The sequence below is a fragment of the Bufo gargarizans genome, chromosome 2 (genome assembly GCF_014858855.1).
Source record: "Bufo gargarizans isolate SCDJY-AF-19 chromosome 2, ASM1485885v1, whole genome shotgun sequence".
In the NCBI taxonomy this organism is placed as follows: domain Eukaryota; kingdom Metazoa; phylum Chordata; class Amphibia; order Anura; family Bufonidae; genus Bufo; species Bufo gargarizans.
This window is the reverse complement of record NC_058081.1, coordinates 131,966,972-131,993,143: the sequence shown is the minus strand read 5'-3', so window position 1 is coordinate 131,993,143 and position 26,172 is coordinate 131,966,972. Positions and strand designations below refer to the sequence as shown.

General features: G+C 48.5%; 1 protein-coding gene across 2 annotated transcripts; it reads left to right on the top strand.

Annotated features, from left to right (window-relative positions):
• Positions 1 to 361: 361 nt before the first annotated feature.
• Positions 362 to 25,403, top strand: MRPL46 (mitochondrial ribosomal protein L46). Of its 2 annotated transcripts, none has more exons than XM_044283206.1 (4): positions 362 to 601; positions 10,915 to 11,107; positions 17,545 to 17,715; positions 25,109 to 25,403. In XM_044283206.1, exons 1-4 carry the CDS (start codon positions 386 to 388, stop codon positions 25,357 to 25,359), a joined length of 831 nt encoding a protein of 276 aa, XP_044139141.1. In that variant the 5' UTR covers positions 362 to 385; the 3' UTR covers positions 25,360 to 25,403. The 2 variants fall into 2 exon arrangements, with proteins under 2 accessions (XP_044139141.1, XP_044139140.1); XM_044283205.1 differs by having other exon boundaries at positions 363 to 601; positions 17,542 to 17,715.
• The last annotated feature ends 769 nt before the right edge of the window (positions 25,404 to 26,172 follow it).

The window sequence follows — 26,172 nt, the reverse complement described above, 5'->3', positions numbered from 1 at the left end:
CATATTTATACCAGCTATTTTATCCACACAAGACACTTTCTATACCTACTTACTAATATACTAAGCGCATATTAGTACATTACCTTTCATCCTCTTTCTAGTCATTGTAACTAAAGGAAAACTAGAGAAAAGGTAAACTGACCTCCCCCTCACTGTAAAATAGGCAGCGCCAACCTTTGGACTAAACCATTTCTACTTAGAATAGTAGGGGGTAATAAAGTGACAATAAGAACCAGGGATTGTTCAGTTTGCACATAAATATGTTAATTGTACAAATGACTTCTTTATTACGGAAGTTTCAGGGTTTACCTCACGTCAGAACATTCTATCCCCCCCCCCGTAAAGTGCAGTCTGTGGAGCGGCGCTGACATCACGTGTTCCCAATATGGCCGCGCCTGTAGGGAGGCTGCTGACCGGCGTGCTGTCATGTAGGGCACTGGTTTTACGGGCTTCGGTAGCGGGATGCAGAGGACTGGCCTCGGCGCCTGGGAGCTCCGGGTCTCCATGGAGGCTGCACGGAGCTGTGTGTTTGAAGAGGCCGGCAGTGGTGTCCCGGAGCAAGACAGCCATTCAGCAGGAGGTCGATGAGCTGCTCCAGCAGGTACAGCAGTGTCAACCCTAAGTCCTTGTCTATAGCCTCGGTGTCCTCTGTTATCAGCCATTGTAGGCTGACTAGTTCTGATCAGTGGCCCCTCCTGTCCCTACAACCAGGGGGCCTCCTCTCACCTTTTATAACTATTGGGGTCATTTATCGAAATGGTGTAAAGTAGAACTGGCTTAGTTGCCCATAGCAACCAATCAGATCTCACCTTGTATTTATCACATCTGCTTTGGAAAATGAAAGCTGGAATCTGATTGGTTGCTACAGGCAACTAAGGCAGTTCTACTTTACACCAGTTTGATAAATGATGATATATTGTTATTCCTCATTATCTTATATTTTATTCTTCTCCAGTTTCTGTGATTATAAAGCCTGAACAGCCTAACCGCTTCCCAGCATATGACGTAATAGTACGTCATGGCAGCAAGTGACTTGCCGCATTTTGACGTACTATTACGCCATGGTGATCGGGTGGGCATCAGAGCGTTGCATGCCCAATCACTGCAGGGGCCCAGACACGGAGCACCCACAGAGGCAGCTGGCCCCTGCCTGCCACCAACTGCAGCATGCATCCCCCACCATCTGTCCGGCCACTTCCTCCCAGCACCCGCAGCTGCAGCCAGGTAGTATAAGATGTCCGACGGCAAGCCGCCAAATTATATATTTTTTCCTGTATTCACCCCATAAGACGCATTACTTGAATGGAGTGAGTACTTGTAATTATACTATGTCACCGCTGCAAGTGAGACAATGGGCAGTGTAATGATCAGGAAGCGGTACTCGCTTTCTTCAGCTGATCGGTGGAGGTGGCGGGTGTAATACAGGCCGAACCGCGTAATGTACGGACTTCGATCAGACTGCTTTTTGAAGCTCTCGTGGTGTGCTATGTATTTCAGGAGTCAAATATATTTCCGTATTGCCTCCACACCGGCACTGGTAGGAGCTTGATCCCACCTCCCATGGACAGAAAACAGCGGAAGCCAAAATATAAAGAAACCTCCTCCAGTTGTTTCCTGTTCCTCAGGACGGGTGGAAGCCTTGTCGGTGCGCTGGCTAAGAATTCTGATGCGCTCAGCCTAAGGATCCTTCCCCTTTTTGGGAGGGCTGAGCAGGGGACAGAGGCCTTCGGGTGGAGCGTGGGCTCTCCTTCTCTGTCCCTAGGTGTAAGTCCCGCATCCCGGGCTGTACCTACCACTGTGTAGCGGAGATCACCTCACGCGTCTTTCAGGAGGAATCCTGTGACGAGCCGCATTGCCCTTCCTCGGCCAGCATAGATCGCACTTTTGGCAGTGGCTGAAGTCATGCAGGCCGGAGGGGGGCGTGGCGTGGGGCGGAGCCAATAAGAGGGGGGCAGAGCCAATAAGAGGGGGGGGGGGCGCAGAGTTTAAATATGGCTCTGCTTTCCCTGGAAAATGAAATGCCTAGCCAAGGATCCAAACCTGCAAGGATGTCCTCCGCTGATGCCAACGCCCCACGCAGACCTGCTGATCCCTGCTAGGCCCTCAGCCCGGTAAGAGACCTCCTCCATTTGGGGTTGATGGATGATATGCTCCTATCCCGTGATCACTACTCGGGTGCTGGTGTGGGTCTAGTTCTAATATAATGTATATATTCTTTAGGTAAAAGGCTGGCCCTGTGAAATCCTCGGGTGGTGAACCCACAAAAAAGAAGTGTGATGTGCAGAAAGGGTGTCCCCCCATTCTAGTGAAAAAAAAAAAACGCTATGTCCACGCTGTATGGAAAAGTTGGTAGCGGAAGAGTCACCATCTTTTATGAAAAACCTTAGAACCCTTATTAGGGACGAGGTCAATTCAGCAATAGACCACCGTATGGCACCCTCCTCTCCCCATCCATCTACTTCAAAATCCGTGGATCCTTGCTCGGACGTATTTGACTTGGATGAAGAAGAACTTTTCTCTGGTGACTCCGATGCCTGCTCCGGACCTCGGTTATGCTCCACGGAGGATACAGACTAGTAAAACTATATGGGCAATTATGAAGTTAGAAAACGCTAAAGAACCCTTATCTAGCCCTAACCAAATGTTTCAGGGTTTGGGAGAAAAGAAAATACAGGTGTTCCCTATTCATGATAATATAAAGGACATTATACCTAGGGAATGGAAAGACCCGGAAAAAAGACCCGTTATTTCAAAACCCTATAAATGAAAATATCAGTTTGCAGATTCAGATTGTGAAACATGGGCGAAAAAGACCCCAGGATTGATGCCCCGATAGCTAAAATTTCCCAAAAGTCCTCCCTCGCCTTGAAGACATATAAAATTTCTTGGCAGACGCTTCTGCAGATCTGGTGAGACTCTCTGCCAGGTTTACAGCTCTATCGAACGCCACCCGTAGAGCCATATGGTTGAGATCCTGGTCGGGGGATGCAGGCTGAGTCGCCTTTGTGCTATTCCCTGTGAGGGGGATAGACTCTTTGGATCTGCATTAGATGCTATTTTAGATAAAGCCTCAGATAGAAAAAGGTTTCCTTCCGAATCCCCTTTTTTTTTTTTTTTTTTTTTCTTTTTTTCAAACAAAGAAAACCATTTTCGTTCCCAAAACAGATTAAAGAAGACTCAAAACACAAGAGTCTTCAGGTAAAAGGTGATCTTCTAGAGGCCGGGTAAGGGTTCTTATTCAACTCTGACTCTTCTTCCAAGAAGTCTCAATGACGCCAGAAGTCCAGTAGGGGGCAGGCTGTTAGCGTTCAGCCAAGCTTGGGATTCTATAGGAGCCTCCCCCTGGGTCCTAAAGCAAAAAGAATCAGGTCACAAAATAGAGTTCCGTTCCTGGTTAAGACAAATTCCAAGTCAACAGAGATTATTTCTAGGTGTACTCCTGGACACCCACCATCTATCTTCCTTTTTACCACAAGAAAGGCAGATCAACATGGTAGCTCAGAATCTTCCATTCCAGAAAGATTGCACCGATAAGAGACATCATGCGCTTGCTGGGATTACTAACATTGATAATATCCTCCTTGAATTGGGCTCAGGCCCACACCAGGATCCTGCAGTCTTTCCTCCCATCATCTTGGGACCAGGCACACAGTTCCCTAGAAAATGAAATAAAAATTCCATATCAAGTAAAAAATACAAAATTAATAAAAAAAATCCCTAAGTTGGTGGAGAAACATCTACAAACAGGGGTGCAGTAGTGGCCGAAGAATCAGATTACAGTAACCACCGATGCAAGCAGCAAAGTTTGCAAAGTTTGGAGAGCACATGCTCTGCAGGAAATGGTACAAGGAACATGAGTCCTCAGATGGCTTTAGCATCTTCAAACCTAAGAGAATTGACAACTGTCTTCCAAGCCTTCCTAAGCTTGAAACAATCTATCAAACACCACCATGTCAAGGTATTCTCAGACAATGCGACGACAGTGGCATATTTAAACAGTCAATGAGGGACGAGAAGCAAACCCTTGGCGGCTGTCTCAAGAAGGATATTCGGATGGGGGAAAAGAGAACCTAAAATCCATTTCAGCAGTTCACTTAAGAGGAAAAGAAAATATTTTAGCGGATTTTCTCAGCAGTCTCTCAGAATAGAAGAATGGTCGTTAAATCAGACGATCTTCAGTCAGATCACAGATAGGTGGTGACTTCCGGTATTGGATCTGTTCGCATCAAGACAGAATAGGAAGGTAGAAACATTTTATTCCATCAGCCTCAAGGAGAATCTAAATAGATGCTACCATGGCCCAGAGGTCTTCTCTACGCATTTCCACCATTCTCTCAGATTGCAAGGACTCTGAAGATACAAGAAGAGGCACAAGTTATAATGATTGCCACCTATTGGCCAAAAAGGTCTTTGTTCCCCCTGCTTCAGAACTTTGGTTTCTGCCTCAGATTCCGGACCTTCTCCATCGGGGTCCGGCCCTTTTATCCTAACATTCAACATCTACACTTAGCGGCTTGGAGGCTGAATGGATCTTGTTAAAAGAAAAGGGGTTTTCTGAGGCTGACATATCGACCTTGCTACATAGTAGGAAACAGATCACTTCCAAAATATATCTGTGAACTTGGAAAGCTTTCCTGTTATTTGCAGGTGAGCATTGGGATCCTCAGAGTAGATTGAATATAAGCCTAATTTTAGAGTTCTTGCAAACTGGATTTGATAAGAGGCTCAGGACCAGCACGCTAAAAGTTCAAGTATCGGCCCTTAGTGCTTTTTTGGACATCGGGGTGACAGAAATCCCCCTAGTTGGGAGATTCCTTAAAGGGGTTGTCCCACTTTGCTTTTTTAATCTTATCAGCAGTAGATGATAACTTCCTGGTTCTCAGGCAGTTGAGTGAAGGCCACGCCTCCTCATGACTCACCCTGCGTGCTCGTTCATGTGTATGAGTCATCCACATGGAGCCGTATGTGAGGTCCCCCCCCCCCCCCCCCCCAGTATAATAAACATTGAGTGCGGCCCCCCCCCAGTATAATATACATATAGTGCGCCCCCCCAGTATAATATACATTCAGTGCGGCCACCCCCCCCCCAGTATAATATACATTCAGTGCGGCCACCCCCCCCCCCAGTATAATATACATTCAGTGCGGCCACCCCCCCCCAGTATAATATACATTCAGTGCGGCCACCCCCCCCCCCAGTATAATATACATTCAGTGCGGCCACCCCCCCCCCCAGTATAATATACATTCAGTGCGGCCACCCCCCCCCCAGTATAATATACATTCAGTGCGGCCACCCCCCCCCCCCCCAGTATAATATACATTCAGTGCGGCCACCCCCCCCCCCCCCCAGTATAATATACATTCAGTGCGGCCACCCCCCCCCCCCAGTATAATATACATTCAGTGCGGCCACCCCCCCCCCCCCCCCAGTATAATATACATTCAGTGCGGCCACCCCCCCCCCCCCCCCCCAGTATAATATACATTCAGTGCGGCCACCCCCCCCCCCCCCCAGTATAATATACATTCAGTGCGGCCACCCCCCCCCCCCCCCCAGTATAATATACATTCAGTGCGGCCACCCCCCCCCCCAGTATAATATACATTCAGTGCGGCCACCCCCCCCCCCCCCCCCCAGTATAATATACATTCAGTGCGGCCACCCCCCCCCCCAGTATAATATACATTCAGTGCGGCCACCCCCCCCCCAGTATAATATACATTCAGTGCGGCCACCCCCCCCCCCCCCCCCCAGTATAATATACATTCAGTGCGGCCACCCCCCCCCCCCCCCCCCCAGTATAATATACATTCAGTGCGGCCACCCCCCCCCCCCCCAGTATAATATACATTCAGTGCGGCCACCCCCCCCCCCCCCCCAGTATAATATACATTCAGTGCGGCCACCCCCCCCCCCAGTATAATATACATTCAGTGCGGACCCCCCCAGTATAATAAACATTGGTGGCGCAGTGGGAAGTGCCAATGAGGGTTAAAAAAATAAATAAAAAATTAACTCACCTCCTCCAATTGATCGCACAGCTGCCGGTCTCCTGTTCTATCTTCAGGACCTGTGGTGACGTCACTGAGCTAATCACATGGTCCATTACCATGGTGATGGATCATATGATGTACCATGTGATGACCACAGTGATGTCACCAAAGGTCCTTTCACAGGTCCTAAAGATAGAACAGGAGACCGGCAGCTGCGCAATCAATTGGAGGAGGTGAGTTAATTTTTTATTTATTTTTTTAACCCTAACTCACCTCCTCCAATTGATTGCGCAGCTGCCGGTCTCCTGTTCTATCTTTAGGACCTGTGAAAGGACCTTTGGTGACATCACTGTGGTCATCACATGGTACATCATATGATCCATCACCATGGTAATGGACCATGTGATTAGCTCAGTGACGTCACCACAGGTCCTGAAGATAGAACAGGAGACCGGCAGCTGTGCGATCAATTGGAGGAGGTGAGTTAATTTTTTATTTATTTTTTTAACCCTCATTGGCACTTCCCACTGCGCCACCAATGTATATTATACTGGGGGGGGGCGCACTGAATGTATATTATACTGGGGGGGGTGGCCGCACTGAATGTATATTATACTGGGGGGGGTGGCCGCACTGAATGTATATTATACTGGGGGGGGGGGTGGCCGCACTGAATGTATATTATACTGGGGGGGGGGGGTGGCCGCACTGAATGTATATTATACTGGGGGGGGGGTGGCCGCACTGAATGTATATTATACTGGGGGGGGGGGCGCACTGAATGTATTTTATACTGGGGGGGGGTGGCCGCACTGAATGTATATTATACTGGGGGGGGGGGGGCGCACTGCGCCACCAATGTTAATACAAATGCAGGAGGTGGGTGCCGGAGTGAAATAGCCGGCACCCGACCTCTATGATAGGGGGCTGCGATCAGCGGCAGTTAAACCCTAAGGTCCCGCTCCCTGTCATAGAGGTCGGGTGCCGGCTATTTGATTCCGGCACCCGCCTGCTGTATTTGCGCATGCGCGGGCGTGCGCGTACTTGTAAGAATGGAGAGGCGGCCCGAGTACTGGTTCAGCTGTTGTGCGCAGGCGCGGCACAGCGATGCGGCCGGACGAAAGAGGCCGTATCCATGGGATACAGAAAACAACAAAGGAATCGCTTTACATGATTTTTTGAATGAAAGGTAGCTTTTGGATAATAACATGGATAGGAAGATATGTTGTGTGGGGGTAAATAGATTAGATAAAACCTATTTTATGAAGTGGGACAACCCCTTTAAATGCGCAAGCAGGCTATGTCCTTCCTTCTATGTTGAAGTCGTCGTCCCCCCCCCCGGATCTAAACCTGGTCCTCTCTGCTCTAAAGTCCATGTTCTTTGAACCTCTTTCAGAGATATCCCTAAGATTGACGCTAAAAAACACTTTTCTTATCGCTATAACCATGGCTAGGAGGGTGGGGGAGATCCAGGCCCTTTCCTGTAAGCAACCTTACCTCACTGTTTTGTTTTTTTAGGGTGATTCTTAGACTCTCCGCTGCTTTCCTTCCAAAGGTTTTCTCGACGTTTCATTGCCAGCAGGAAATTGTTTTACCATCCATTTGTGCTTCTTCAGATCAGGAAATAATGTTTCATCATCTAGATGTCAGGCGTTCTCTTCTACAGTACCTTGAGGCTACAGATTCCTTTTAGAACAGGGATGGCTGACCTGAGGCTCTCCAGCTGTTGTAAAACTACAACTCCCACCATGCCCTGCTGTAGGCAGCGTGGGCATGCTGGGAGTTGTAGTTTTGCAACAGCTGGAGAGCCTCAGGTTGGCCATCCCTGCTTTAGAAAGTCTGATCATCTCCTTTTCCAGGTTTCAGGAAGGAAATGGGGGTCTTGGAGCCTCTAAGGCTTCAATAGCCAGATGGATAAAATAAACCATCGTCCTGTGTTATAAAGAGAAGAGGATTTCTCCTCCCTTAGGGTTGAAGGCCCATTCCACTAGGGCTCTGTCCACCTCTTGGGCAGAAAGAGGAGCGGCTGCTGTGGATCAGTTATGTAAGGCTGCCACAAGGTCCAACTCCATCACCTTCTTCAGGCATTATAAACTTGATGTTATGGCTAACCAGGATCTGGCGTTTGGACGGAAAGTCCTTTCAGCTGTGGTCCCTCCCTAAAAAAAAAAAAAGGGAAAGATGACAATTATTCTTAGCGGTAACTTGATTTCCCGTAGCCTTTACAACAGCACTGGGGTCCCCCCTCCCCAAAAAAAATAAAATAAAAAAATTATAAAAGTTTGTACTTTTAAACTTTTCATATATACATACAGACGTGGACAAAATTGTTGGTACCCTTTGGTCAATGAAAGAAAAAGTCACAATGGTCACAGAAATAACTTTAATCTGACAAAAGTAATAATAAATTAAAATTCTATAAATGTTAACCAATGAAAGTCAGACATTGTTTTTCAACCATGCTTCAACAGAATTATGTAAAAAAATAAACTCATGAAACAGGCATGGACAAAAATGATGGTACCCCTAGAAAACACAGAACATAATGTGACCAAAGGGACATGTTAATTCAAGGTGTGTCCACTAATTAGCATCACAGGTGTCTACAACCTTGTAATCAGCCATTGGGCCTATATATATGGCTCCAGGTAATCACTGTGTTGTTTGGTGATATGGTGTGTACCACACTCGACATGGACCAGAGGAAGCAAAGGAAAGAGCTGTCTCAAGAGATCAGAAAGAAAATTATAGACAAGCATGTTAAAGGTAAAGGCTATAAGACCATCTCCAAGCAACTAGATGTTCCTGTGAGTACAGTTGCACATATTATTCATAAGTTTAAGATCCATGGGACTGTAGCCAACCTCCCTGGACGTGGCCGCAGGAGGAAAATTGATGACAAATCTAAGAGACGGATAATCCGAATGGTAACAAAAGAGCCTAGAAAGACTTCTAAAGAGATTCAAGGTGAACTTCATGCTCAAGGAACATCAGTGTCAGATCGCACCATCCGTCGTTGTTTGAGCCAAAGTGGACTACATGGGAGACGACCAAGTAGGACACCATTGTTGAAAACGAATCATAAAAAAGCAAGACTGGAATATGCCAAACTACATGTTGACAAGCCACAAAGCTTCTGGGAGAATGTCCTGTGGACAGATGAGACAAAAATCGAAGTTTTTGCCAAGGCACATCAGCTGTATGTTCACAGACGAAAAAATGAAGCATATCAAGAAAAGAACACTGTCCCTACTGTGAAACATGGAGGAGGCTCTGTTATGTTCTGGGGCTGCTTTGCTGCGTCTGGCACAGGGTGTCTTGAATCTGTGCAGGGTACAATGAAATCTCAAGACTATCAAGGAATTCTAGAGAGAAATGTACTAGCCAGTGTCAGAAAGCTTGGTCTCAGTCGCAGGTCATGGGTCTTGCAACAGGACAATGACCCAAAACACACCGCTAAAAACACCCAAGAATGGCTAAGAGGAAAAAATTGGACTATTCTAAAGTGGCCTTCTATGAGCCCTGACCTCAATCCTATTGAGCATCTTTGGAAGGAGCTGAAACATGCAGTCTGGAAAAGGCACCCTTCAAACCGGACACAACTGGAGCAGTTTGCTCATGAGGAGTGGGCCAAAATACCTGCTGAGAGGTGCAGATGTCTCATTGACAGTTACAGGAAGCGTTTGATTGCAGTGATTGCCTCAAAAGGTTGCGCAACAAAATATTAAGTTAGGGGTACCATCATTTTTGTCCATGCCTGTTTCATGAGTTTATTTTTTTACATAATTCTGTTGAAGCATGGTTGAAAAACAATGTCTGACTTTCATTGGTTAAAATTTATAGAATTTTAATTTATTATTACTTTTGTCAGATTAAAGTTATTTCTGTGACCATTGTGACTTTTTCTTTCATTGACCAAAGGGTACCAACAATTTTGTCCACGTCTGTATATATAGTGTTTTGGGTCCTATTCATAGTTTATATTCTTATGTTATAATTTATCTTCGGTTCTCTGTTAACTGGAGGAGGTGTCTCTATTTTGGCTTCCGCTGTTGTATCCTGTCCATGGGAGGCGGGATCAAGCTCCTATCAGTGCCATTGTGAAGGCTACGGGAAATCAAATTACCGGTAAGAGTAATTGTCATCTTTCTAGTTCTCTACCGTTTAGCTCCAAAATGGCATATTGGACAGGGTGGAAGTTGACTCTAGGTCAGTGGTGGCCAGATAGTAGATCCCTATGACCGCATTCACATGATGGACTTTTCATCGTATGTCAGTGTGTAATCAGTGCAGTTATCTGGTCCTTTAAGGTTGATTGTCCGTTTCTAGGATAGGCTTGACTTTTGGCAACCCTGCCAACCAACTATTTGAAATGGGGCTGCTCCAGCAAGCACTGCGCCCCCTTCATTATTTACCAGACACTGCTCTGTCTCTTAGTAGCGTCTGTGCCTGTTTTTACAGCTTGGTCCCTATGACTTGAACAGGACAACGCTGTGGTGAACTGTCTGGCCACAGCCATACATGCTGGCCAGACTGAAATTATAAAATGAAGTGTCATTTTACAAGCCAAATAAACCATAAAAATACATAGCAGCAACCTTATGCCAGGCACTACTAAAAGTACAAGGCTGTTTCTGGTAAAGAATGAAGGGGACTAGGTTCGTCTATGGGGGCTCTATACTTCTATCTGTATTCCTTTGACTAGGGTGGTTTTTTAAGAACCTCTTGAGGGCTCTTGTCACTGTTTCCATTCTCCTTTCATCTGCCTAGACACATACAGTGATCTGGTCAGAGTTGAATTCCAGAAACTGCTGTAATAATAAGGCCAGCATAACCCAGGGGCCATTTTTCAGAACATTGACAATAGTATTAAAGGTCATTCACTAATCAGTTGTCGGCATTCCTCATATATTTTAGATTGACCTGGAGAAAAGTTTCTATTCAGATCATGAGCTCCAGCTTATGAAAGATGCAGAGCGTCTGCGGAGGAAGCAGTCTGACCTGTATGATTCTGATGAAGAGGAGGAGCAGGACATAGTGATGGCACAAGACCTGGAAGATACATGGGAACAAAAATGGAAGCAAATGAAACTAGCTCCAAGAGTAACAGGTAGTGCCACGAGTGTTTTCTAGAGGTTCAGTAGGATGGCCGAAATATGACGAGGAAAAACTTAAAGCAACTCTCCAATCAGGAGCTCAAAAAAGATATGTAAGTCAGTACCTACGGTCCGTGATCACCTGCTGTTTATTTTTCCTAGATCTTGCTCTATGGCTTCTTTTAGCTCAGCTCCATTTGTGGAGAGCTGGGATTGGTGACTACAGGTTAGTTACAGTGCCTAGTCTGCGGTACTGTAGTCCAAGACACTCCTCCTGCTTCATCATTGGTTCAGACTGTTGCTCTGCAGAAGCCTAAACCAATAAGATGATGGGCGGGACACGTGTTCAACTCCATGTAGCTAAACTGTAGGCATAGATCACAGCACTACCCGAATGGAGCTGAGCTAAAACAAATCTACTCATGGAACAATATCTGATCATCCCCTGTAGAAGCTGACTTGCATATCATTTTTGGGCTCCTGACTGGAAGGTCACTAAGAAAGTAACATTCTAGGAAAACTTTGCCACATTCTGAAATATACACTCTTCATGTTAGGGTTCTTTCACACCTGCGTTATGGTCTTCCGGCATAGAGTTCCGTCGTCGGGGCTCTATGCCGGAAGAATCCTGATCAGGATTATCCCCATGCATTCTGAATGGAGTGAAATCCGTTCAGGATGCATCAGGATGTCTTCAGTTCCGGAACGGAGCGTTTTTTGGCCGGAGAAAATAGCGCAGCATGCTGCGCTTTTTGCTCCGGCCCAAAAAACTGAAGACTTGCCGCAAGGCCGGATCCGGAATGAATGCCCATTGAAAGGCATTGATCCGGATCCGGCCTTAAGCTAAACATCGTTTCGGCGCTTTGCCGGATACGACGTTTAGCTTTTTTAGAGTGGTTACCATGGCTGCCGGGACGCTAAAGTCCCGGCAGCCATGGTAAAGGGGAGCGGGGGAGCAGCATACTTACCGTCCGTGCGGCTCCCGGGGCGCTCCAGAATGACGTCAGGGCGCCCCAGGCGCATGGATGACGTGATCGCATGGCACGTCATCCATGCGCATGGGGCGCTCTGACGTCATTCTGGAGCGCCCCGGGAGCCGCGCGGATGGTAAGTATACCGCTCCCTCGCTCCCCGCTCCTACTATGGCAACCAGGACTTTAATAGCGTCCTGGCTGCCATAGTAAGGCTACTTTCACACTAGCGTTCATAGGTCCGTTCGTGAGCTCCGTTTGAAGGAGCTCACGAGCGGACCCGAACGCCTCCGTCCAGCCCTGATGCAGTCTGAATGGAGCGGATCCGCTCAGACTGCATCAGTCTGGCGGCGTTCAGCCTCCGCTCCGCTCGCCTCCGCACGGACAGGTGGACAGCTTAACGCTGCTTGCAGCGTTCAGCTGTCCGCCTGGCCGTGCGGAGGCGAGCGGATCCGTTCAGACTTACAATGTAAGTCAATGGGAACGGATCCGCTTGAAGATGTCACCATATGGCTCAATCTTCAAGCGGATCCGTCCCCCATTGACTTTACATTGAAAGTCTGAACGGATCCGCTCAGGCTACTTTCACACTTAGAATTTTTTCTAAGTTATTAATGCAGACGGATCCGTACTGAACGGAGCCTTCGTCTGCATTAATATGATCGGATCCGTTCAGAACGGATCCGATCGAACGCTAGTGTGAAAGTAGCCTAACACTGAAAGCATTTTGAAGACGGATCCGTCTTCAAATGCTTTCAGTACACTTGCGTTTTTCCGGATCCGGCGTGTAATTCCGGCAAGTGGAGTACACGCCGGATCCGGACAACGCAAGTGTGAAAGAGGCCTTACTGGTGAGTACTGCCCTCAATTTCCAATGTCTTTCACACACACCACAAAGTGGTCAAGTACGGTCACCTAAGAAAATGGACATCATCTCATGTATCTCAAAATCCTAACTCCAAGATGTCTTGCTGTTCTTAACAGCATTTAGAAAGGTAAGACAATAGCTTTACAGCTACCCCATGGGCCATAAACACAATGGTCAGGAGAGGACCTCATTGACTTCTATGGGGAGTTTTCTAGGCATGCTGTGTGACCTGTGCAGAGGTCATTGTACATGGAAAGAATAGATAAGCTTTGACTATTACCTAATGTAAATAGTGGATCCTGTCTTATCTATACACATAGGTGATATCATTACAGGCAGAATTAGAATGACAGATGAGCAGACAACTGTAGTAAAGTGACCTGTACAGGCCAAGTAGTGGCTCCTATTAGGTTTAGTGGCCAGTGCAAAAACTGCTGAAAATTATGGTTTTGGTTTAATTATAGATATTGACATGGAAAACCAAACATAACCTCCCCAACAATTCTTTACTCCCTTCCCGACATGTGATGTACTATGACATAGAAGTGTTTTGCGGCGGGTGAAGGAGCGCATTAAGTCTCCGTGCTGCTGTGGCGGGGACCCGATGCGTGACAAGGCAGCCCAATCCCTTGCACAGCATCTGGACCTGCCTTCTACGGGTGCCCAGGAGATCCAGCCTCAGGCTGGGTCTCCTAGGCAACATGTTAGTGTATGACTCAGTGTCATACACTAAAAGGCAATGCATTACAATACAGATGTTTTGTAATGCATTGCAGAGGGGATCAGACCCTCCAAAGTTGAAGTCTCAGAGTGGGACAGAAATAAAGTGTAACAAAAAAAGGGAAAAAAAAGTGTTTGCTAAAAATAAAGTTTTAAGTAAAAAAAAAAAAAAAAGATAAACGCCCCTTTCCCCAGTTTTCATAATAAAAAATAGGGAGGAAAAACACACACACACTAGGTATTGCCACGTCCATAATGACCAGCTATCTAAATATATCACATGATCCACCCTGTCTGATATGATAAACACCATAAAATAGTGTAGTAAAAAAAAAAAAAAAAAAAGGAAATTGTCACGTTACATCACAAAAATTGCAACACCAAGTGATCAAAAAGGCATATGCCCCACAAAATATGAGACCCTACTTAAGACAATCGGTCAAAAAATAAAAAAGCTGTGGCTCTCAGACTATGGAGTCACTAAAACATTTTTTTTGTTTCAAAAATGCTATTGTGTAAAACTTAAATAAGAAAAAGTATACATATTCTGTATTGCCACGTCCGTAATGATCTGCTCTATTAAAAATATCACATGACCCCAGGTGAACGCTGTAAAAATAAATAAAAACTGTGCCAAAATTAACAATTTAGTTTTTGGGAATTTCTACTGTAAGGGTGCATCAGGGGGGCTTCAAATGTGACATGAAATCTAAAAACCAGTCCAGCAAGATCTGCCTTCCAAAAACCATATGACGTTATTTTTCTGCTGCATCCTACCGTGTGTCCTTTCAGTTTACGACCACATGTGGGGTGTTTCTGTAAACCGCAGAATCGGGGCAATAAATATTGAGTTTTGTTTGGCTGTTAACTCTTGATGTGTTAAAGAAAAAAATGGATTAAAATTGAAAGTCTGCTAAAAAAAGAAAAAGTGAAATTTAGAAATTTCATCTCCATTTTCCTTTTTAATTCTTGTGGAACACCAAAAGGCCTCTTTCACACAGGCATCCCAGCTTTGCTCCGGTTGCATCGCGTGTGCATTTTGGGAAACCCGTGTGAGTAGGCACGCAATTGCAGTCAGTTTAGACTGCAATTGCTTTTCCGATATTCATTTTTTTTCTGTGCTAGTGCAATGCATTTTGCACGCACATGAGAAAAAACTGTATGTGGTACCCATACCAGAACCCGGACTACTTCACTGAAGTTTGGGTTTGGTGTTCTATTAATTTTATTATTTTCCTTATAACATGGTTATAAAGAAAAATAGCATTCTTAATACAGAATGCCTACTAAAATGTGCCTTGAGGGGTTAAAAAAATAAAAATAAATTAACACCTCATCCACTTGTTTGCGCAGCCGGCATAACCTTCTTTCAGGACCTGCAAAAGGACCTCTGATGACATAATCGCGCTCACCACATGGTGAGCGCAGTGACGTCAGCGCAGGTCCTGCTGAAAGAAGATAGAAGAATCTTCATTCAGAAGGACCTGCGCGGACGTCACCACATTTACCACGTGGTGAGCGCGATCACGTCATCAAAGGTCCTGAAAGAAGAAGAAAGACGACTATGCCAGCTGCGCCAAAAAGTGGATGAGGCGAGTTAATCTTTATTTATTTTTAACCCCTCAAGGCACATTTTAGTAGGCATTCTGTACTAAGAATGCTATTTTCCTTTATAACCATGTTATAAGGGAAAATAATACAGTGATTAGACTTTAATGGGCTTGCTCATCCCCATCATCTCCTAGCAACCATGCATGAAAAATCGCACTGCATCCGCACTTGCTTGCGATTCTTACGCAGACCCATTCATTTCTATGGGGCTTGCGCTGCGTGAAAAAACACAGAATATAGATTATGCTGCGATTTTTCACGCAATGCACAAGTGATGCGTGAAAATCACCACTAATCTGCACAGCGAAGTGAATGGGTCAGGATTCAGTGCGGGTGCAATACGTTGACCTCACGCATTGCACCCGCGCAGAATTCTTGCCCGGGCCAAAGGGTTAAGAAAGTTAGTAAAATCAGTTTTAAGGAACTTGAGGGGTGTAGTTTCTACAATGCGGTCATTTATGGGGGCTTTCTACTATGTAAGCCCCACAAAGTGACTTCAGACCTGAAATGGTCCTTTAAAAAGTGGGTTTTGGACATTTTCAGAAAAATGTCAAGATTTGCTTCTAAACTAAGCTTTCTAACGTCCTAAAAAAATAAAATGACATTTCCAAAAAGATGGCAACATAAAGTAGACATATGGGGAATGTTAAGTAATAGTAAATCACTTTCTGTTTTAAAAGCGGAGAAATAGAAATTTAGAAAATTGCTAATAATTTTTTTTTAAAATTGTCAATTTGGGATTTTTTTTCATAAAAAATAAAGGTTAAATATATTAACTAAAGTTTATGACTATCATGAAGGACAATGTGTCAAGAGAAAACATTCTCAGAATGGCTTGGATACATAAGGGTTCCAAAGTTATTACCACATAAAGTGACGGATATCAGATTTGCAAAAAATGACATGGGCAGAAGGGCGAAAACTGGCCCGGTGTAGAAAGGGTTAAGAATATGTTTAACATAAAAACGTGATTTAAACGGTCATTTTCTGATAGTACAGTACTATATGAATAGTATTGCTGCCCCTGACTCTGATTCACCAGTTTGTATGTGGATACTTGCCGCCCCCCCTTCCCTCACTGTGCGCCCACAAACAACGCTGTAATACACTGAGAGGACTGCTGAGCGTGCATGCATAATACACTCCAGGAGTCCTCTCTGTATTTCAGTGTCTGTTTGCAGTCACATGGCAACTGCTGGGGGTAAGTACCGATATATAAATTAGTGATCTAGACTCAGGGGCCGCAGTCCTTTTCACATAGTACTGTACTTTGTAGGGATTGGGGTAGGTAACATTGTATAAAATTCATCCAAACCCAGCAGTCTTGGTGGACCTGGTTGGCCATCCTACGTGTTATGGGGTCTACTTATGGCAGACGAAGAGAAATCAACATGGTTATCCTCTGTTCCTGCGACAGATCCACTTCTGGCAGCAGCTTATTCTACTCTTCCCATTGACATAGTTCTGCATGCTTGGCATAGCATGTATGTTTATAGTGGAGTAACGCTGGGTTCACACCTAGGCGTTTCTCAAACGCGCGTTTTTGTTGCACGTTTTTTTTAATAGTGAACGCGCGTTTGACGCGCGTTTGGGTGATTGACAGCAGTGTTGTCCAAAGAGTCTATGGCCCAAACGCGCGTCAAACGCGCCAAAAAAAGCTCCTGTACTTGTTTGAGCGTCGGGCGTTTTACAGCGCGATCGTACGCGCTGTAAAACGCCCAGGTGTGAACCCTTCCCATAGGGAATCATTGGTTCTTGCCTGTTGTGCGTTTTACAGCGCGTAGGAACGCGCTGTAAAACGCTCAGGTGTGAACCCAGCGTTAGTCTCCTTTGTAAGGTCAGATTAAGGAGGAGGAGAGAAAATAGACTCCTCCGGGGTAGAATAAAGGCTTGATACTCGGGGCAATGTGCATGAGCGAGCAGTTTGCTGTACTTAAATGTTAGTGGGCAATGATGGTGAACAATTGCCCCCTCCATGTGGATGAATGATTGCTATTACGATCATTCATCCCTATACACAAATCATTGTCAGCAGCTAAATAGAGCTATAAGCTGCTGACAAACAATGATTCTGTGTGCCACAAAGGACAGATGTACCTGTATTTACACAGGGCAATTATCAGGAATATGCACTCGTATGATATTTTGTGCCTTGATGATCTCTCCATGTAAGTGGGCCCTAACGACTTACCATAAATGGCATACGTCGGCCATGCTCAGTGTACAGGATCATAATTTGCACAGTCTGTGCATGATGACTGTTTCCCGTTGGTTACAGAAGCAGATGAAAAGAATGATCGGACGTCACTCAACAGGAAACTAGAAAATAATTTAGTCCTACTGGTTAAAGAGAAGATTGGCAATGAAGATATCTGGATGTTCCCTCAGATTGAGTGGGTGGCTGGAGAAACAATGAGGCAGACAGCGGAGCGAGCCCTTTCTGACTTGTCAGGTATGTTCTTGATCTCGGGCTCTGCCTGTCCCATCATCCTCAAGCAGCGGTTCTTAACATTCCTAAGCCACATACCCTCTACTCAAACAAATTACATCAAAGTACCCCCAAGGGTAAGGTCATACATGAACACGGTCTGAGCACCCCCTAGGGCACATGTATCAGACAGTGGTGCCGACATACCAGCAAATGATCTTCAGCACTGGACAATTCTGGTGGAAGTTCTGAGAGGAAATCAAAGGGGTTGTCTCACTTAGAACATTAGTATATATGTTAAATAGAACGCCATGATAAAGAACTTACTAATATACTTCTTCATACAATGTTGTCGCCTCCCCTGGTAAAGTGTCATTTCTCGCCCATTTTCCTTGGGGGACACAGACCTTGGGTATAGCTCAGCTCCCTAGGAGGCGTGACACTAAGTAAAACTGTTAAGCCCCTCCTCCATCAGCTATACCCTCAGCCTGGAGATAGAGGCTACCAGTTTTAGCTTAGTGTCCAAGGAGGCAAGACACTCCCTGCTACTGCAGGGCTGTTTTCTCCTTGATATTTTATTTTTCTAATTTTGTTATTTTACTTTTTCCTAGGGATACCAGAGACGCATGGACCTCTCTGCTCTCCCGGGGTTGAGCTGCGCCAGTGCCAATTTATCTGCACTGCTGCCTCCCCCACAGAAGCAATAGGAGGATCTGGGCAGCAATGGCTCCCCTACATCCCGCCAGCTAGGGGGTCGCCCGCACGCCAAGCCCCTCTACCAGCTTCCTGCCACTGCGGTGCCAGTGGCTGAAGGGGCGACCCTGCTGGAAGGAACTGAGGGTGAAGACGTTGTTCGGTGAGATGGCTATTCCAGCCCATACCCCGTCCCTATTTGCAGCACCTACCCCTCTGGGTAAGGGGGGCACCCGTGGTCGCTTATTCTGAGCGCTCAAGCAGACCCTCCCCAGCTCCCCTCAGGTTATCCTCAGCAGGGGGGCCGCCTTCCTCCACGCCGTTCCCCCCCACGCTGCTTTCTTCAGCCCGGCATTCTCTCTCCCTCTCTCCCTTCCCGCCGCCGCCCGCTCCGTTCCGATCGGGGGGCGGGGCTTATGCCCGACATGGGCAGATCGCGGCGGAGCTTGTTTCTCGGCGAAACAGGGGACTTGGTGGCAGAGGGTCACCCACCTGGGCAAATCGCCGCACTCCAGGGGCCTGCGGGCCCTTTATTTTCTGGCATCTGGCTTCTTCTTAGCCCTGAGAGCATTTTCGGCAGCAGGGGGCGTGGCTTACGCGCGCGTCCTGTTGGGGGCGGAGCAAGCGCTGGAGGGGGCGGAGCTTGTTTTCCCCGCGATTCTGCTGAGATTTCCCGCGCTTCCTTACTCCTGACAGGAAGCTGAGACACGGTGGGGGACTCTAAACTCCTGTGTACATCGCTCGGCTTCTGTGGGCGCTATCTGCTGGCTCACTGCTGTTGCTGCTCTCTGCTGCTGCTGATCTGCTCCATCTCTACTCCTGACGTTCTTCTGAGGCACTGGTAGGACAGTTAACCCTCTCCTAACCCTCCTGGTCATAGCTGCTATAACCCTTTGTGGTCTCTGTATTAGAGTACAACCACCTTTCAGCATGTCAGATCCCACGGGTGCCCCCAAACCCTGGTACCATGCCTGTACCGCCTGTAAGGAACTTTTTCCGCGTGGACAATCTGAGCCGCATTGCCTTGCATGTCAGGCCCCGATGCAGGGCCCGCTTCCCGCTGCGACCCCCGGTGCCTCTGAACCCCCTGACTGGGCTAGGTCTCTGTCTCAGGCAGTGGAAAGCCTTACACACGTAGTGGGCCGTCTCGTGGATAGACCGCCTCTCCCGCAGGCTGCCACAATCCCTGTCGCACCCGCTGGGACTACCGTTTCTGCCGCCCCCACTGGTTCCCTGCCTCCCAGCGAATCTTCCAGGGCCCGGCATACTCAGAAACGTTCAAGGGTTGAGCGCACATCTTCTCCAGATGCTTCGCTCTCTCCGCCATGCGTGCGAGCTCAGTCGAGTCTATCCTCTCAAAGGGATACACTTTCTGAGGGAGAACTGGCGGATTCGGACGTGGACATGGACTCAGAGCTTCCGTCCAAATTGGCGTCCGCGGTGGGGCATCTTATCGCTAGCATCCGTGATACCTTTCAGATACACGATGACCCCCCCAGCTCCGAACAGGCCGGCGTGTCCTTTCTCCGCCCCAGACAGGCCTCCAAGGTTTTTTCCCATACACGCTGATTTTTCTTCTGTGGTATCCAAGGCTTGGACCCGGCCTAACGTCCGCTTTATTACACCCAAAAAGCTGGACATTTGCTATCCCTTTCCAGCGGATTCTGTGACCACGTGGACATCCCCGCCTAAGGTTGATCCTCCCGTGGCTCGCCTGTCCAAAAGCACTACTATTCCGGTACAGGACGGATCTTCCCTCCAGTCTGTTGAGGACCGTCGTACGGAATCCCTCTCCAAGGCCATATTTACTGCCTCTGGTTCGGCCCTTAGACCGGTCTTTGCCTCCGCCTGGGTTGGTAAAGCGGTCTCTGAATGGGGTTTGCAACTGGAACGGGAGTTAGGGTCGGACGTCCCTGTTCAGGACCTCCGCTCCTTAGCCCAACTAATTGTTCAGGCCGGAAAATTCGTCTGTGAGGCCTCCCTTGATGCGGGTGCCCTCATTGCCCGTTCCTCTGCCCTGGCAGTTTCTGTCAGGAGGGAACTCTGGCTGAAGGTTTGGGCGGCGGACGCCGCTTCCAAACGCTCTTTGGCCGGCCTACCATTTACGGGTTCCCGCCTATTCGGGACCCGTCTGGACGAACTTATATCAGAGGCCACGGGTGGGAAGAGTACTCTCCTCCCCCAGTCCAGGCCAAAGGGCGCCCCCGTGGTCGCGCTGGTTCGTCCCGGTTTCGGTCCTTTCGCAAGACCACCGGGTCTAGACCCGCGGCCAGTTCTTCTTCCTCTGGCCCAGCCCAAGATAGGCGCAAGAAGCCGTTTTTTCGGACGCAACCTACCTGGCGCAAGTCCCAGCCTGCACGGGCTCCCACAGGCCAGCAGCCCTCTGCCTGAAGGTGCGCCCCCACCCACCCGGGTGGGGGGCCGCCTTCTCCTGTTCAGGAACGTATGGCGGGCCCACATCTCAGACGCATGGGCGCTCGAGATTGTATCTTGCGGATACAAGATCGAATTTGCGTCCATTCCGCCAGACCGTTTCTTCCGATCCCGTCCTCCGCGGGATCCCGTACGAGCGGCCGCCTTCTTCGCGGCTATTCGCTCTCTAATGGACAAGGGTGTCGTCGCCCCCGTGCCTCCGACGGAAAGGTTCAGGGGGTTCTACTCGAACCTCTTTGTGGTTCCCAAGAAGGAAGGCTCAGTGCGACCGATCTTGGACCTAAAACGCCTGAACCGTTTTCTCCGACTACAGAGATTCCGGATGGAGTCTCTCAGGTCCGCAGTGGCCTCCCTGGAAAGAGGGGATTTCATGGTTTCGATCGACATTCAGGATGCATACCTCCACGTTCCGGTTGCTCCATGTCATCACCGCTTCCTGCGCTTCGCGGTGGGGGACGATCACTTCCAATTCGTCGCCCTTCCCTTTGGTCTGGCGACGGCTCCTCGGGTGTTCACCAAGGTCCTGGCCCCTGTCTTGGCCCTTCTACGTTCAAGAAGTGTTTTTCTTCTCCCATACTTGGACGACATCCTGGTCAAGGCACCCTCCTTCTCTCAGGCATCCGGCAGTGTGGACCTCACCCTGGAGACCCTGACGCGGTTCGGTTGGGTTATCAACCACCCCAAGTCTTCCCTTATCCCCTCCAGACGGCTGATCTTCCTGGGGATGCTCCTGGATACAGAGTTGGCGGAGGTCCGCCTCCCGTCGGACAAGCGTCTGGCCCTTCGCGGGTCGGTTCACAGTCTCCTCCGTCATCGCCGCCCTTCCCTCAGATCCAGCATGCGGTTGTTGGGAAAGATGGTTGCCTGTTTCGAAGCGGTGCCGTTCGCACAATTCCGATCCCGCACCTTTCAGAGGGCAATTCTGTCGGCCTGGGACAAATCACCGGGGAGTCTGGACAGGACCTTTCTTCTGCCTCCCCTGGCTCGGGCTTCCCTTAGCTGGTGGTTGCATATCCCTCTAAGGGGGAAGTCCTTCCTCCCACTGAACTGGCTGGTGATTACCACCGATGCCAGCTTACGGGGGTGGGGGGGGGTTTTCCCTCCCCGGTCCGTCCAGGGCGTTTGGTCTCTATCGGAGTCCAGACTTCCAATCAATATTCTGGAACTGAGGGCGATTTTTCTGTCCCTCAGACACTGGACCCATCTACTGAAGGGCCACCCTGTTCGGATCCAATCGGACAATGCCACGGCTGTGGCATACATAAACCATCAGGGAGGCACTCGCAGCGCTGCAGCGATGCAAGAGGTGACCCTCATTCTCCTCTGGGCGGAGACGCACGTGCCGGCCTTATCTGCGATTTACATCCCGGGGGTGGACAACTGGGCGGCGGATTTCCTCAGCCGGTCCACCATCGACCCGGGAGAATGGTCCCTGCACCCAGAGGTGTTCGAAGCCCTTTGTCTTCGCTGGGGTCGCCCCGACGTGGACCTCATGGCTTCCAAATTCAACCACAAGGTCCCCCTATACCTGGCCAGGGCACGGGACCCGAAGGCATACGGCGCCGACGCGCTCGTCCTTCCGTGGCGCGAATTCTCCCTTCTTCGGAGGGAGGGCGTTCCCGCGATTTTAATCGCCCCGGATTGGCCCCGCCGGTCTTGGTACGCCGACCTAATGTTGCTGTTGGCAGACGCACCGTGGCCACTGCCCTCCAGGGAAGACCTTCTCTCTCAGGGACCGATCTTCCACGAGCATTTAGGCTCGCTACGTTTGACGGCGTGGCTATTGAGACCGCCGTCTTAACGCGACGGGGTTTCTCCGCGGACGTAATCCGCACCATGATCCGTGCTCGTAAGCCTGTATCCTCTAGGATCTACTATCGGGTTTGGAGGTCCTATCTGGGGTTCTGTGAGTCCCGGAGCATCCCTCCTCTCCGATTCTCCCTTCCCACACTCCTGTCCTTCCTCCAGTCGGGTCTGGACCTGGGGCTGAGCCTCAGTTCTCTGAAGGGACAGATTTCGGCGCTGTCTATTCTTCTCCAGCGTCCCCTGGCCCCTCTAGGGCCCATTAAGACCTTCTTACAAGGGGTGGCTCACTCTGTTCCGCCGTACCGCCCTCCAGTTCCTTCCTGGGACCTGAATGTGGTGCTCTCGGCGCTCCAATCCGCCCCCTTCGAGCCTTTACGGGAAGTCTCCCTTCGTCTTCTGTCCTGCAAGGTCATCTTTCTTGTGGCCATCACGTCTCTCCGACGGGTGTCGGAGTTAGCGGCTCTTTCTTGCTCCGACCCTTTCCTGGTCTTCCACCAGGATAAGGTTGTGCTTCGGCCTGTCCCGACCTTCCTGCCAAAGGTGGTTTCCGCCTTTCACATCAATGAGGACATCGTCCTTCCGTCGCTCTGTCCCTCTCCTTCCCACCCCAGAGAACGGGAACTGCACCGTCTGGATGTGGTCAGGGCGTTGAGGATTTACTTGGAGGTCACCGGATCCTTTCGCGCACGGACTCCCTGTTTTTGGTTCCGGAGGGTTCGCGCAAGGGTTTGGCGGTCTCCAAGGTGGCTATTGCCGTTTCATTAAACTGGCGGTGTCTGAGGCTTATCGAGCCAAGGGCAGAGCTCCGCCTTTCGGCATCACTGCTCATTCCACCAGAGCAGTCGGTGCTTCCTGGGCGCAGAGGCATCGGGCCTCGGCTGAACAGTTGTGCAAGGCAGCCACTTGGTCCTCTCTGCACACTTTCACAAAGTTCTATAGAGTGCATACGCATGCATCAGCGGATGCTGCTTTGGGCCGCCTGGTTTTGCAGGCAGCGGTTTCCTGATGCTCTGGTGGTGTTCCGCCTTGGGTTTGTGGTCCCTCCCTTCTTGGACTGCTCTTGAACGTCCCAAGGTCTGTGTCCCCCAAGGAAAATGGGCGAGAAAAGGAGATTTTTGTATAACTTACCAGTTAAATCTCTTTCTCGCTCTTCCTTGGGGGACACAGCACCCACCCTTCTGTGTTTGATTACAGGGTTATGGTTTGGCGCCCGTTGGGTTGCTGGTTGGTTGTTCCTGTTATTGGTTGTTTTCCTTTCACTACTTGGACACGCAACTGGTAGCCTCTATCTCCAGGCTGAGGGTATAGCTGATGGAGGAGGGGCTTAACAGTTTTACTTAGTGTCACGCCTCCTAGGGAGCTGAGCTATACCCAAGGTCTGTGTTCCCCAAGGAAGAGCGAGAAAGAGATTTAACTGGTAAGTTATACAAAAATCTCCTTTTTGTAGTCTTTTATGCACTGCTCATTGTCAGGGGTTGGCCGCGTCTGCTTAGTTGGTTGTGAAGCACCGGCTTCTGTATTGGCAGAGATCGCGGGAGCGAGCGCCGATAGCCGCTCATGCGCAGTAGCTCCCTACACCCTATGTACTGTGAGCTGCTCCCTGCAATGGCAGGATCCTGGGAGCAGTACAAAAGAGGGAGGCAAGCAAGTGAAGCCCCCAGGGTGCTGCACCAAGACTGCCGTCTTGGTGCAGCACCCTGGGGGCTTCACTTGCTTGCCTCCCTCTTTTGTACTGCTTCCAGGATCCTGCCATTGCAGGGAGCAGCTCACTTTTCCTCTGCAGACAGATGAAGTGCGCACTCCTAAAGGGTGGTTGGTGTTGCTGCGTCCCAGCACCACCCCCTAGAGTGCCGAAAGTCCTGCACTGAAGAACAGAAAGGATGAGACAACCCCTTTAAGAGAACATTGGGGGGCACCATAGCAAGTATATAACCGCAATATCTACACTCAACATTTTGTAAATGATTCTGATCTCCGATGTGGACACACAGGACAACCCCTTTAAGTCTTGCATGAAAGTGCAGGGCAACAAATAAGAACTGCCCTTATAGCAGGGCAGTTCTATAATATGAACCATAACTTCTATATTCAGCCATTCACTGTATTGTTGGACTAGGTTCCAGACCAGGTCCATGAAGATTATGCACTAAAGTTTTAGCAATAGTGAAATCTAGCTCCAGGGCTAGACAGTTTAGACAAGACTCCAAAATAACGGAGGGTGGAGCAGTGTGAAGATGAGCCCCAGTGCTCGATGCCCATTTACCCACTTGTTGGCACCCATAAGCGTCTTGATGCAGAATATCTCTTGTCCTTTGGTTGCTATGAGGTTGCACGTTTTTAAAGGAACTCCCAGGAGCTAGCCGTTACCTTATGTATATGGCCTGGTGTTCCTAAAAAGGTTATACATTGCTGTAAGATCTCTGTAGAAATGGTAGATCTCATCGGTGATGGAGTTTCTAATATTTTTGTTTTCTTCTCTCTCTAGATAATCGCATTGAGGCTCATTTCTTAGGAAATGCTCCTTGTGGCTTTTACAAGTACAAGTTCCCAAAAACAATGCGAAATGAAGATATAGTAGGAGCCAAGGTGTTCTTTTTCAAAGCTCTGCTCAAGGGTAAATCCTCGCTCACAAATCAGAAGAAAAGAGACTATGTTTGGGTTTGCAAGGATGAATTAAAGGACTATTTAAAGCCAGCTTATCTATTGGAAGTGAATAAGTTTGTAATAGAAATCTAATCCAGCCGTGTAAATATGCTAATAAAAACTTCTTGTATGACTAAGAAAATTGCATGTTACATGGGGGGGGATGGGGAGAATCTGTAGAAAAGGTGGACAATCCCTTGAAGCATTACCTGTTGACCATTCAACTCTATGGACTGTTTACATACAGTATGAACATATCAGGTCCTTCAAAGAGATGCTTTTTGTGGCCATTTTTAGCTCCAGCTAATAAGTGAGGGTCCTGAATTTAGGGCCGCGCTTTCGCACCGCAAAAATACAGAGTATCATGTTCTAATTCTTTTTGTGGTGCGGACTGAATCCTGTGGATCGCAGACCCAAGCGAATGGGTCTGCATCCGCAAACAGTGGGCACACAGCCAGTACCCTTGCGTTGCAAATAGCTATTTGCAGTCCACAGCACGGGGCGCACACTTTCGTGTGCATGAGCCCTTAGAGAGAGGAGTGGCTCCAATTCACAGAAGGCCTGGCTATTTACTGCTAGTAAAGTGTGTGGCAATATGGAGCTTCACCAGTAATATCAGCTTTTTTATCTGGGTTTCCCAGTGACCTCCCTATCCATCTTGATGCGTAGACACAGCTGTGGTTCACTTGCTCACGGCACTGTTCTTCTTTTGTTGATCTGAGGCTCTGTACCAGAGCTATGATACATTTTCCTAATATATAAATTAGGTGTCTGGTGCAACGAGGCCATCACTGTTGCCCTCCACTCCTTTCTATGGCCAGCCCCTCCCTTGCCACTGCCCGACCCTATCGATCAAAACAGTGAGGGAGATGCTAACCACGGAAAGTAGATTGGATACAACAAGAG